The sequence below is a fragment of the Helianthus annuus genome, chromosome 14, assembly GCF_002127325.2.
Source record: "Helianthus annuus cultivar XRQ/B chromosome 14, HanXRQr2.0-SUNRISE, whole genome shotgun sequence".
Taxonomy (NCBI): Eukaryota; Viridiplantae; Streptophyta; class Magnoliopsida; order Asterales; family Asteraceae; genus Helianthus; species Helianthus annuus.
Genome location: NC_035446.2, coordinates 18265268 through 18279736, shown reverse-complemented (window position 1 = coordinate 18279736; position 14469 = coordinate 18265268). Strand labels below are relative to the sequence as shown.

The window sequence follows — 14469 nt, the reverse complement described above, 5'->3', positions numbered from 1 at the left end:
AGCAACCCGAAACTAGGCCAACCTCGCCCGAATGGAGATTGAGTACGGGCGACGCGGCCTAAGATCGAGCGATGCAATAGTACGCGCACGACACGACACTAATACGACGCAACTATGACTCGAAACACACTAACGGACCCTAAACGACGCAAAACGACGCACATAACCCTAAAAACGACACTTATGACTCATTTTACAAAAAAAATTACACTTTTACCCCCTCCCGGCACCTTGCTCGCCCTCGAGCAATCCTAAGTGCCGAGAAAACATCATACACCAAGTGCGGAAGCAACGGAAGAAATGCGCGCAAAGTTTGGTGAAAAATGGAATCTTTATGTGAAAAGTGCGCGCAATACCTCCCCACACTTGAAGTTCATCCTGTCCAAAAACAAACGCCCAAAAATTTTCCGCGGACAAAACCACCCCCTTTGATTTTCCTATGTCACATCCCGTTCGCACGCCTCTCAAAACAAATCAATCAATACAAACAACCCAACCCAAACCGCCCGCACCCTGGCAAAAATTCAACAACGCAGAACATAGGGATTCAATGTAACCACCTGCGGACTCAGTGACCTAAACATACCGACACTGACTGACCTGAACCAAACTGAACCAACTCACACACAAACCTGCGGACTTAAAACAACAACTAAACTAGACTCGATGACTTCCTAAACAGACTACTGACTCGACTCGACACAACGAAAAACAAACAAGTGATGGAGCAGGATAACATACCTCGCAGTCGACCGAACCGAGTAAATCAGAAAATAGTGGTGGTTGTGCGGTGGTCAGCAGGTGGGGGAATGGTCGCCGGCTGGATACGCGGTGGTGGTGGAGGTTATAGGGTAGTGATTAACAGTGGGTGTGGTGGTGGTTCAAGGGTGGAGATCGGTGGTGATGGGGTTTTCAGTAGTGAAGACAGTGATGATGGTGGTTTTCGGCGATGAAGGGAGGTGGTTATGGGGTTTCAGTGGTGGTAGTGGGGTGGTGAATGGTGGTGAAGGGAGGTCGTGATGGGGTTTGAAATCGCCGGAGAGAAGTGTTAAAGGTTAGGGTTTGAAAATGACATCGATTTGGGGATTTTGAAGATGACCGACTGTGACTGTTCACGCGACCCGCATGAAGTGTGAAGCCAATATGAAGCGGGTCGCTTCAACTTTATTATTTTTTAAAACCTTTTAACAACCAAGCGACCCGCGTGAAAGGTAATGGTAAGTGAAAGCGGGTCGCGAGTGTTTGATTATTTTTCAACTCTTTTTAAGTCCAGGCGGGTCGCGTTAGATAAGGAGGAACCCTTACGCGGATCGCATGGACAGCAAAAACCTGCTGTTTGGTTAACTGCAACAGCAAGTTTCAGCAAAAATTTAATTTCATTAATCCCCATTTTACCCCCTGCATTTATTTACGCGTTTTCAGCGTTAAACGTACCTGTGCAGCTGTTCGGTGATCGATCTCGGCTCCGTAAAGGCGATGAAACCTGCAACAACACTTATGACACACACACGACGCAAAAACACACAAAACGACACAAATGACGCAAAAACGCACAAAAACTACACTAAGGACACGACACGGACAACGACGCAAAATACAAACTCTACACTTGAGTTTTCACTCAAGAACCTACGTGGCGGTGCTAGGCGGGTCCAAAAGAGGAACGGTTTCCTCTTCGGCGGTATCGATGGGACCTCCTATGTAGTGTTTCAACCTATGCCCGTTTACCTTCCACACATGCGAACTCTCCTCATCAAACAACTCAACGGTACCATACGGGAAAACCTCCTTCACGACGTACGGCCCGGACCATCTCGACTTCAACTTTCCGGCAATCAACTTCAACCTCGAGTTGAATAATAGCACCCGATCGCCCACTTTAAACTCCTTCAACTTTCGCAACTTCCTATCATGCAACGCTTTCGACTTCTCCTTGATACTCCAAGAACGATCATACGCGGCGTCACGAAGTGCCTCTAATTCATGGAGTTGGAAAAATCGTCTCCTAGCGGCCTCGGTCAAATCTAAATTCACCGTTTTGAGCGCCCAAAGAGCCCGATGCTCTAACTCGACCGGTAAGTGGCACGCTTTCCCGTAGACGATCATAAACGGTGTCGTACCTAATGGCGTCTTGTAGGCGGTTCGGAAAGCCCACAACGCATCGTCCAACTTGTCGGACCAATCTTGCCTACTCTTCCCTACCGTCTTCTCCAAAATCCGCTTCACTCCTCGATTCGCGTTCTCCACTTGACCGCTCGTTTGTGGATGATACGCGGTGGACAAGCGGTGCGTAACTCCATATCTCTCCAACGCCTTCTCCATAACCGCATTGCAAAAATGCGTGCCGCGATCACTAATAATGGCTCTAGGCGTACCAAATCGCGTAAACAACTTCTTCAAGAACCTCACCACCACTCGTGCATCATTCGTAGGCGAAGCTTGAGCTTCCACCCACTTCGAAACGTAGTCAATCGCAACGAGGATGTACCGATTTCCACTCGAAGATGGAAATGGTCCCATGAAATCGATGCCCCAAACGTCAAAGACTTCCAACACTTGAATGGGATTCTGGGGCATCTCATCCTTGGATGAGATGTTGCCGGTCCGCTGGCACCGGTCACACTTCCTAACAAACTCGGCCGCATTAACTACCACCGTCGGCCAATAGAAACCACAATCGAACACCTTCTGTGCGGTCACATGCGCACCATGGTGTCCTCCAGTCAATCCCTCGTGCACGTGCCTCAGGATCCCCGCACCTTCTTCTCTACTAACACACCTCCTCAAGACTCGATCACCGCCTATCCTGAAGAGATAGGGATCGTCCCAAATGTACTTCCTAGCGTCCCTCGTCAACTTGCGCTTCTCCTGCAAACTCAAACTCTCCATCACAAACCCGTCAGCCAAATAATTGGCTATGTCGCTAAACCACGGGAGGTCTACGGCTCCTGCCGTGACAGCATCAATGGACTCGTGAGGGAATCTGTCTCCTATCGCCTCCTCACGAATCTCCTCACGCTTCGGATCCTCTAGGCGAGACAAGTGGTCCGCCGCCACATTTTCTGCCCCCTTCTTATCCTTAATTTCAATGTCGAACTCGGAAAGAAGCAGAATCCATCGTATAAGACGCGGCTTCGCGTCCTTCTTCTGAAACAAGTGACGCAGAGCAGAATGATCAGTGAACACGACGGTTTTCGAAAGAACGAGATATGATCGGAATTTATCGAATGCGAACACCACCGCCAACAACTCCTTCTCCGTAGTGGTGTAATTTTCCTGGGCATCATTCAGCGTTTTACTCGCGTAGTAAATCGGGTGAAAATGCTTCTCCCGTCTCTGCCCTAACACTGCACCAACTGCGTAGTCACTCGCATCGCACATCAGCTCGAATGGTAAGCTCCAATCCGGCGATACGAGGATCGGTGCACTCACTAACCTCTCCTTCAGAAACTCAAACGCTCGAAGGCACTCCTCGTCAAAGACGAAAGGAACGTCCTTCTCCAACAATCGCGTCATGGGGCGAGTGATTTTGGAAAAATCCCTAATGAAGCGCCTATAAAATCCCGCATGACCGAGAAAACTACGAACCGACTTGACACTAGTCGGAGGAGGAAGCTGGCTAATCGTATCTATCTTCGCTCTATCAACCTCAATACCTGCTCGCGAAATCTTGTGCCCTAGCACAATCCCCTCAGTCACCATGAAGTGACACTTCTCCCAGTTCAGCATCAACTTCGTCTCCACACATCTCTTCAGCATCCTCTCAAGATTCGTCAAACACTGATCGAAAGAACTACCATACACTGAGAAGTCGTCCATAAACACCTCCATCGAACTCTCGACCATATCCTGAAAGATCGCGATCATACAACGCTGGAATGTAGCAGGAGCGTTACATAATCCAAACGGCATGCGTTGGTACGCGTATGTGCCATATGGACATGTAAAAGTGGTTTTCTCCTGATCCTCTGGTGCAATAGGAATCTGGAAATAACCCGAAAACCCGTCGAGAAAGCAATAGAACTGCTGACCCGCGAGACGCTCAAGCATCTGATCAATGAATGGGAGCGGAAAATGATCTTTACGAGTGGCGTCATTTAACTTTCGATAGTCAATGCACACACGCCAACCCGTAACAGTGCGAGACGGAATAAGCTCATTCTTCGAATTCAGAACAACCGTCATCCCCCCTTTCTTCGGGACAACCTGCGTAGGACTCACCCAAGCTGAATCAGAAATGGGATAGATCAACCCAGACGCTAACAACTTCATCACCTCTTTCTTCACTACCTCCTGCATATTCGGATTCAACCGACGCTGCGGCTGCACTACAGGCTTGAAAACGTCCTCCATCAGAATGCGATGCGTGCAAAAGGTAGGGCTGATGCCCTTGATATCGGATAGCCTCCATGCAATCGCATCACTGTGCTCTCTAAGCACCTCAATCAACCTCGACTTCTCCTCCTCTGTCAACTTCGACGAAATGATGACAGGCATACTCGGCTTCTCTCCTAGAAACGCGTACTCGAGATGGGATGGAAGAACCTTAAGTTCTAAAGGCGGTGGAATCTCTACCGGAGTACTCTCATCACTAATCGCATCGAGCCCTAATGGCTCAGCACTAACCTCATCGCTCTCATCTAAACACTCCTCCTCTACCTCCTCTACCTCATCCTCAGAATGCTCGTCAACAACTCCCTCACCTACCAGATCGGCTCCACTAATGTACTCGAAGCACGTATCGACACAAGATATGAATGAATTGAGAAAGTAGACGGAATGACACGGCCCACTAACATCATCTCCACAACTAGGATGCTGCATCGCCCTATCGATCTCGAATGTGACAACCTCGTCACCCGCACGAAGAGAAATCTTACCGTCAAAGACGTCAATGATCGCCTTTGCGGTTCGAAGGAATGGACGGCCAAGAATAATAGGAACTCTCTCATCGGCCTCCATATCAAGCACAACGAAGTCTACTGGGAACACAAACCTATCGACCTTCACCAACAAATTCTCTACTACCCCACGAGGATACTTGACTGATCGGTCAGCCAAGGACAATGACATGCGCGTGGGTGTAAGCTCTCCTAGACCAAGACGCTCATACAACGAGAATGGCATCAAATTGATGCTGGCCCCTAAATCGGCTAAGGCGTGAGAAGGGGTAGCGGCTCCCCCAAAGAAACATGGAATCGTGAATGTGCCAGGGTCGGTCAACTTCTCTGGTAGCTTATTCAAGACTACCGCGGAACAACCCCCTGTCAATGGAATATTCGAAAGCTCACCGATTCTCTCCTTACGCTTCAAAAGATCCTTAAGAAATTTCGCGTACTTAGGCATAGCCTGAAGTGCCTCGATGAACGGAAGATTGATCTTCAACTGAGTAAACATCTCGAGGAATTTCCCGTACTCCTGAGCATATTTCTGCTGCCTGGCACGGGCGGGAAATGGAAGGCGAGAATGATCAATAACTGGTGCCGGCCGACCTCTCGTCGGCTGCCTCTCCACTCTCTGCTCTACTGGCGACTCCTCGGCGTGTGCTGTACTTGCTGGGGCTAGCCTCGTGTGCACCTTGCCTGGAGCCTCCATCTCGATCTCCTCATCAACCTCCTCCTCTACTTCTTCAACCTCTCTCTCTCTCACTACCTCTCCCAAACTCTTCTCACTACGGGTCGTAATCGCCTTCGCTGACTGATTCGCGGGATTCGGGAAAGTGTTTCCCGAAAACTGACCCGGTGGGTGCTCCTGTAACTGCTGAGCAATTCCGCCTACTGTCCTCTGAAGATCGAGGAGGGCGGCCTGCTGATTCTTGAACTGAAGGTCGTTATTCTTGTTAATCTGCTCCTGATTTTTCATGAATGCATCGCTCCGCGTCATCATCTGAGCAAACATCACCTCTAACCTACTCGTGCTAACCTCAGGAGCTTTCCCACCACCTTGACTCTCCTGAGGTGGTCCCCTACTCGAAAACTGACCACTAGACCCCGACCCACTAAACTGCCCTGAACTAGACTGCGTGTAAATACCGGGCCCTCTACTCTGATACTGACCAGATGAAAATCGAAGCACGTACCTCAGACGTAGATGACGAGAAGGAAGACCTGAGTGCAAGCGGCAATGGTGGCGGTCCCTGCGAGCGCGTATGGGGCATCCACTGCAAAAACCGAAAACAAACAAGTAAGAAGACTCTACTGAACGACTCGACTAACTATAAAAAGACACTAAAATACTTAGACACCTACGACTCAAACAAAGAAACAAAATAGCACGTAATATGTCAAGTAAGTCCAAACAAAGTAATCAGCGCAATCGCCAAGAGTCCCCGGCAACGGCGCCAAAAACTTGATGTGCTGAAAATGGGTCAAATAAAACTAACTAAATTACCCTATTTCTAGACTCTCTAAGCTTTAAATTTATAAAACTAAGACTCGACCTAAACCCTAAAACACGCAACCGGCAAGTGAACCGATCGACGTAGTAAAGCTAAAGTAAGTCCGAGTGTCGAACCCACGAGACTCTACTGACTACGCTAGGACTCTATCTAGACTCAAACTGACACGACATACTAAATTGTTTATTAATTTGGGGGGGGGTTTCTAAAAATCCTAAATAAAATAATAAAATAATACTAGAAAGCTAGACACGAACTCAAACGAAGGGTCTGATCAGTGAGAATGAAGACTACCTAGGCTAGACGCAGGCTAAACTTAGAATGGATTCCTAAATGATAATGATGTGGTGTGGAACCGGGATCTTCTAATGCTAAACCTATTAAGAAACCACTAAGCCCCTCAAACACTCTCGAGGCGATTCTTGTGGCACTACCTAGGATGTTACGCTCACCGGTTTTCTAGATTTCTTGTCCGTCCTCTAGTTTCTTGAAAGTGCTTATGGAAGACGCTCTACTTTGCCGCGCGAACGTCTAAAGCAACTATGGGTTTAATCTTGGCTTAATAGACAATGGGTGGTTAATTCCTTATAACTACTCCGAGACCTATCAATATCCTCGAGCCTTTCCGCGACGAGTCTAGCAGCACACTTGATTTTAATTAATTACCGAATATTGTTCCTAAGGTTACTAGTGCACTTTTCACCCTAAAGAATTAATGACCTATTATGTGATATAGACACTCACCTAAGTCAAGAACCCTAATTCGACTCTATTCCGTGATAAAGACCGTCACCAAGAATCGAATGGAACAAATAAACAATAAATAAATAATCACAAGCACACATATGCACCAAGACAAACTATCATAGTGTTTACAATACAAGAAAAGTCCACACCCACATCAATAATCAAATAAAAATCCAAACTTTATTATGCCATAGTCATCGCCTAGGTAGTTTATGGTTTTAGCCGGAAAACATCATCAAAAACAAAGTCAAAAACATTGTATCAACTGAATTCATTGGTAACAAAGTCTAAACAAACAAAGAACGAAAGAAAAAAGGTATGTAGAACCCGAATCTTCACTCCCGAATGCTCAAAAACGCTATCCCAATGATTCCAAGCTTCCAAGATGCTTCAAGCACGTCCACAGCCTTCAATCAGCAGCCAATTCTTGCCCAAAGTTGCCCAAGTTCGTAGTTGTTCGGCTGTGCACGCGTATATGTTATTATATAACCAAAAACCCTAACTTGCCATGCAATCCGCGTAATTCTGCCGACACAGTCTCTTTAGGCGGCCCGCGTGAAGAAATGGCTTGAGCTAACGCGGGTCGCCTAGGGTTTACAATCCTGATTCGCTTTACAACTCTCTCGCGGCCCGCCTAAGAATCATGCCTAAGTTGACGCGGGTCGCGAGAGGTAGTTATTCCTGCAATTCTTCCTTTAAGTCAATGCGGGGCGTGTGAAGTTGACTGTTAAGTCTATGCGGCCCGCCTGGGAGCTCCAGAACTGCAAATTTTCTTCGTTTCAGCTCCCGACTTCCTCGGTTTCCGTGCCAGCCTTCCGCCATTCCAGATTTCTGCTCGTTTTCGCTCCTTTTGGCTGTAAAGACCTGGAAACACAAATAAATCAATAGTATGTACATTCTAAACTAAACCGACACTAAAACTAACTAACTAACGGCTAAAACCGACGCGAATACCGATGTATTTTGCAATACATCATGGGGTTATGAACTCACCTGAATATTCCTGTGCAAAGCTAGCTATATACGATTTCGTAATGTCGTTTCCGAGACGTGACTCGCTAGCGTGCACTCTACAATATTCCTAACACGGGATATCTAATAAGTTTCTAAATAAATGCGGTAGCTACACTACGTGTCACCGAGCTCTACCGAATCGTTGAGCGAACGATTTGACGGTAAATTGTTAACTTAAAAGAAGCGAAGAAGTTATACTTGTTAGCTCGTTTTGAGAAGTCGTATGTCGATATATGATATATACATATATTGTGCCGTTAGGCGTTTGAAATAAATATAAAAAGTTATATTTATTTTGTAAAAGAATCGTCGATCTTTTAGCTTTTGAAAATAAATAACATCGTTATGTTTAGTTCATAACTTTTTTGAGTCGTGATATTCGAAATAAGTATAATATAATAGTTATATTTATTTTGTAAAAGACTTTTCGAGCTTTCAATGTTTAAACTAAACATAGAAGGAAATGTCCGACTTTTTGATGTTCAAAATAAGTATATAAATTGTATTTGTTTTAATAAAAGGATCTGAATCGCTAGCCGTTTGAAATATATAGTTAGTTTTACTTGTTTCATAAAACTATCAAGTTTTGTTATCTTGAAAAATGGCTTTTGTCGAAAGGTTATGTAAGTGTTTTGTAAGTTATATTATTTCGCCGAAAATAATATACGTTGTATTCGTTTTTATAAAAAGGTACTTGACTTCGATTGTTTCATAACAAAGACACGTTTCGTTTTTACAGGTGTTCTCGAAAAACGGGCAGAGTTTCCTCTGTTTTTGGACGGCCCCGACAACACCAGTTATCGCTATTTTTTTTCAAATTCGACAAGATTCAAACAATATACACGTAATTTGTCAAATAGAGTAGGGTTCCTGCGGAAAGTGTGTTTTTCCTAGAAAGTCTAGGAAGCAATAAGAACGCGACATTTGGCATTGAAGGATTTTAACTAAAAGGGCAATTATGTAATTTGAATATTATTTTAATTATGGATTATTTTATTAGGATAACTAACTAACCAGAAAATTATGGAAACTAAATATTCCATTTAAATCAAATTGATAGTTTCAATTTAAATCGTACAAGACGCTGTGTTTCTTGACAATGTGTTTTAACAGCAAGCAGATTTCTTGACGCTGTGTTTTAACAACAAACAGATTGCTGGAGGATTCTTGACACTGTGTTTTAACAGCAAGCAGATTGCTGAAGGATTCTTGACACTGTGTTTTAACAGCAAGCAGATTTCTTGACAATGTGTTTTAACAGCAAGCAGATTTCTTGACGATGTGTTTTAATAGCAAGCAGATTTCTTGACGCTGTGTTTTAACAGCAAGCAGATTTCTTGACGCTGTGTTTTAACAGCAAGCAAATTGCTGGAGGATTCTTGACACTGTGTTTTAACAGCAAGCAGATTTCTTGACATTGTGTTTTAACAGCAAGCAGATTTCCTTGACACTGTGTTTTAACAGCAAGCAGATTTCTTGACGCTGTGAAATTCCTGGAGGATTCTTGACATTGTGTTTTAACAGCAAGCAGATTTCCTTGACACTGTGTTTTAACAGCAAGCAGATTTCCTTGACGCTGTGTTTTAACAGCAAGGCCCAGTCACATGATCCTTGGAAAACACATGTACCACATACCTACACTCAAAAACGTAGATAAACCAAAATCAAATACATGTTTTTTAATATGTAAACTAATTTAATACGAAAAAAGTGGTGTATGAAAATAACTTACGTCTCCTTCATCTAGCTGTAAATGTGCTCTCAAATGTTTCCCTGAATTAACAGTCTTTCGGTTAATATTAGGACAGCCAGTTTGAATATCTTACGTAGATAGTGTTCTTCTTTGGTTCGGTTAGGGAGAGAGAGGGAGAGAGAGAGAGAGAGAGAGAAAGAGGGGAAATCCCATGATTTTAGGGATTGGTTATTGATATGACAGTTTTCTTGACTGATTTAAAATACTTTCAATTACCAAAATACCCTCACTATATTAAAAGTCTCTAATTATATAACTCAGATATTACGAAAATGCCATCCATTTGATCTAAGCCATTAAAAACACCAATCGGAGGGCCCAGATCGCTTCCTAGACTTTCTAGGAAAAACACACTTTCCGTAGAACTCCTACTCTTATCAAATATATTAAACGCAAACTATAATTAACCGGTTTGAGCTCGATAGTCACAAAATAATAAAATTAGGGTAGTAACGAAATAAATCGCCGTAAAATCTTTACCAATCTTCGCGTGTCGATATGTTTGATTGAGTTGACCGAGTCAACTGAGTTAACTCGGTTTGACTGTGCGTTGACCGAGTTGAAACAACCCGAAGATAAGACCCGAACCTCCTCGTGACTGAACCGAGTAGAACCTGAACCAAACCGTGACTCCATTTACTGCTCACTTTGACTGAGTTTGACCCGAACCGGAGTCGTTGACCAAAGTTGACTGGACCCGAGTCTTGACCCGAACCACAGTTGACTTGTTGACCCGTCTCCGAGCCGAACAAATTTAGGACCTGTTGAACCGAACCAACATCAAATCATCATCACCCTCAATAACAGCAAATCGTCAACATCATCGACAACAACAATCCGCCATCCTTAATCTTCAGAAAAAAATAAAAGAAACGGGGGTTTACCAGAATTTTGTCGGACAGAAACCGAAGACCGCCGCCGCTGCTACTCGATCCATGACCGGCTCCTCCACCGCCGCCGCCGTAAGCGGCGGCGCCGCTACCTCTCCGCCACATCTCTCTCTCTTCTCAGCCTCTCTCTCTCTCCGTCTCGTCTCTCCCTCTCTCTCTCTTGTTCTCTGACTGGTCGCTGCTCATGACCCTCGCCGGACCACCGAGGTGTGGCGGCCGGCCCCATGATCGTCGTCGGCTCCATGGCGCGGGTTACCGAGAACCGAGAAGGGTAAGGGAGGGGGTGTTACTTGTCGGAGGGGACCACCGGCCGCTGTCGCCAGCCCGGTGCTGTCGCCGGTCGGTTCATCGAGTGGGAGAAAGGGTGAGGTTGAGAGGTGTGTTGTCTGTAAAGATGATCGAGAGAGTGAGAGGAGATGAAGGGCCTGCTCTTTATTTGTGTGTGTAAGTTTAGTTATGTGGTTTTCAAAAGGAATTTAAGAAGAGGATAAAGGAAAGAACAAGATGTCTGTGTTTGCATATTATACCCCTTATTTATAGAGTTGTATAGATTTAAAGAGATCTTGTAAGATCTTGTAGAGATTTAGGTAAGATTTTGCAAGATTTTGCAAGATCTTATAAGATCTTGATAAGATTTTTAAGGAAAAGCTCTAATATATTATGCATAGGTTTAGGCTTGTGGGTTTTGGGCTTGGGCCCAGGGCCCACAAGCCCATCTTATGTGTAAGTGGCCCGTGATTCCTACGAGACCCGATATCGCAACCCAAACTTCATGAGTGTCGAAAGCATAAAATTTTTAAAATTAAAAGGCGTATAATAGTGGCGTTGTCAGTATTTTGTGTGTTATCGGTTTATCACTACTAAATTTTCAGCAGTTTCTTCGCGGATCACCATATGCGCACTGTAATGTTGAAGAGGCATTCACAGGCACTTCAAGGGCCTAATTTAGTTAATTTGCATCGAAAACACTATTGATTATCGCTTTAATCACATATTAATCACATAATTAAGAGCCGTAAATCACCGGTTGTCACATTCTCTCCCTGTTAATAAAATTTCGTCCTCAAAATTTAGACTACGTCAACTCCTTAGAGTTACGTTATGCGTAAGTAAATACGAATAATGTCAAAGGAAACGGGACATACTGATACAGTCACTAGTGTGACCAAGTTAACAGGGGTCCAATAAAAGAGGAATTTCGACCAACAGAGTTCCAAATGGACGTTTACAATATGAAAATGAATTCTAGAAACGATAACATCCACTAAATGGAACTTAGAATCAACAAGTCCAAACGGAATAGTTTTGCATGAAACGCTCGATCATGATCAGCCCAAGCTGCAAGTTCTACCGACGCCACAAGGTGTCGTAGTGATAAAAAATAATTCAATAATAGTGGTGATCAAACAAGTATCACCTGTGTTTGAAGTCAAATGAAAGCGCAATAATAAATCGAAGCGGATTTAATCTAAATAAATAATTAAATCCGTGCATGAGATATGTAAACGAGATTAACGCAAGCTTCAATTTAGTGAAACGCCACCACAAGGTATCGAAGTTAACAAACGACTTAATGGAGTCGTAGACCAAACAAATCTACTACGACTCAGAACAATGAAACGCTTGTTAAAACGAATTCGAATATGACGTTTTTAATACATCATATGCTGTCTTGAATTGAATATGTGTAATGAACAAGTTCAAACAGTTGCATTTGATTTCGGCACAAGCCGACAATAAATACATGTGTTGACAAGAAAACCTTCGGCATGGTCACAACAAAAAACCATTTATGTAACTTGAAAAAAATAAATTTCAAGAAAATGTGTTGACTTGATAACAAAGAAGCCAACAATTACAATAACGCGGGTCAAATGCGGGTCAACAATTAAAATATAAAGAGTATAAAAAATGGTTGTGAGTGGAGGAGAGAGAAAATGTTACTGTTCATCTGTATATTTGGGGGGACACTGTTCACCCACTATAATTTTTTAATATATATTGAAAGTGGTTGTGAGTGAAGGAGAGAAAAATGTAATGATAAAGGTATAAAAATATTATTTAATTGAAAAGGAGAGAGAAAAAGTGTTTGTTAAATATATTGATATGGGAGTTGTTTTTTAGTGAAATGTATATATAATTTTAGGGGGCTGGATGTGAATGCTCTTACATTGATCTTTTCAAAAAGTAACTCTTAATTAATTCACCAAGGATGTGTTTAAAAAACTTACGTTTACTTTATATACTAACATAAGACCATCACAGATGAAATCCAACAGGTAACAACTCAAAACACACACATCAATTTGCAAATAAGAAGTAGAAAAAAAAAAAACCAAACACAATAGACAAAGAAGAAACCCTAGGGTAAGAATTAAAAGGAACGCTCTAAGCAAAACTGACCTGACCAACAAATTAAAGCTCCTGGCTAGCTGCAACTTAAAAGCCCTCTACTCCATTTGAAATTCCAGAAGAAAAATGGTGAAACCCACTTGTTGAATTCGTTCTAGGGTTAGTGAAATTGGTTGATTTCTTGATTTCTTGTGCAATTTGATTTTGTGATCTTGTGCGATTGTTGTAATTGTATTTTGATGAAAAGCTTGAAGAAAGCCTTAAGCCAGACACGTTAGCAAGAGGAAAAGAACCTGGAGAAGTACTGGAAGAAAATGAATGAAAGAAAAGGATAGTGTAAGAGATTAAAAGAGAAAGGGTTGGTGGATGAGGCTAGAGGCAATCAGATATTTTATCACTTCACTTGCCCTCTATATATTAAGTAACTTCAACCTTCAATACAAACAAAATGTCAAAGGGTAGAATGGTCACTCGGCAAAGCCACCGATCTTTTATTTTAATGTTATATAAATATGGAACTCTACCTATTAGGCAATATCAATATTTACAAGAATAGAATTCCACATAACTTAAGGCATACAAAAATTTTTAAAGAAAAAAAACCAGATTAACAATACTAACATCTTTCTCATTATTTATGTAAGAAAACAGAAAATGAAATACCATTTTGCATGTAATGCTTTTTGGCGTTTTGCGCCAATCCTACAAAGAATTAGCAAACAAAAAATGAACATACAAATGTTATTAGTTTATTTGACGTTTATCTGGGTAAAACACGTGGAATACAAAAGAGCTAAAAAGGGATACGGGAAGAATAGATAGAAAATTTTAATCTTAAAGGATAGGTGTAACGACCTCTTAAAAGAAGTTATCAAACATTTGTGTCAATACGACAATCAATTGTACTACTTTTTTTTTTATTATCAGGGCGAAGTGTCCTGAACATACAACTATTTCAGGATTTACATATATACCTAAGAGTTTTATACCCAAACATACAACATTTTCATGTTATGCCAATACTTTGATAAAAACATACTACAATTTTATACCAGGGTGAAGTATTATATTAACTATATTATATAAAACAAATGTACTAAAAGGAGCATCTGAATCACAAAAGAAAAACATGTTAGCAAGTGACTAAAAGAAAATTAACATAATCAATAAAAATTTGACTAACCAGCAAATAAACATGCTTGAATCGGACAACAAAAGTGGAAATAAACATAGAATTTTACAATTAAACATGAATCGATGAACTAACTGAAGTAGATTTAATTGTTTATTGAACATAGAATTTCATACCATCTAAA

General features: G+C 42.5%; 1 protein-coding gene and 1 long non-coding RNA gene across 2 annotated transcripts; both read right to left on the bottom strand.

Moving 5' to 3' along the window:
* Window positions 1-1263: 1263 nt before the first annotated feature.
* On the bottom strand, window positions 1264-7419 carry LOC110906501. Its single transcript, XM_022151624.1, has 6 exons — window positions 7400-7419; window positions 5699-6160; window positions 4123-5437; window positions 1634-3849; window positions 1435-1483; window positions 1264-1344 (listed from the first exon to the last, which is right to left on the bottom strand). Exons 1-6 carry the CDS (start codon window positions 7417-7419, stop codon window positions 1264-1266), a joined length of 4143 nt encoding a protein of 1380 aa, XP_022007316.1.
* Window positions 7420-9179: 1760 nt separating this feature from the next.
* LOC110905334 lies at window positions 9180-13525 on the bottom strand. The gene is made up of 3 exons (XR_002573035.2): window positions 13205-13525; window positions 9891-9931; window positions 9180-9793 (listed from the first exon to the last, which is right to left on the bottom strand). It is a non-coding gene; the product is annotated as an uncharacterized LOC110905334 (long non-coding RNA).
* Window positions 13526-14469: the final 944 nt, after the last annotated feature.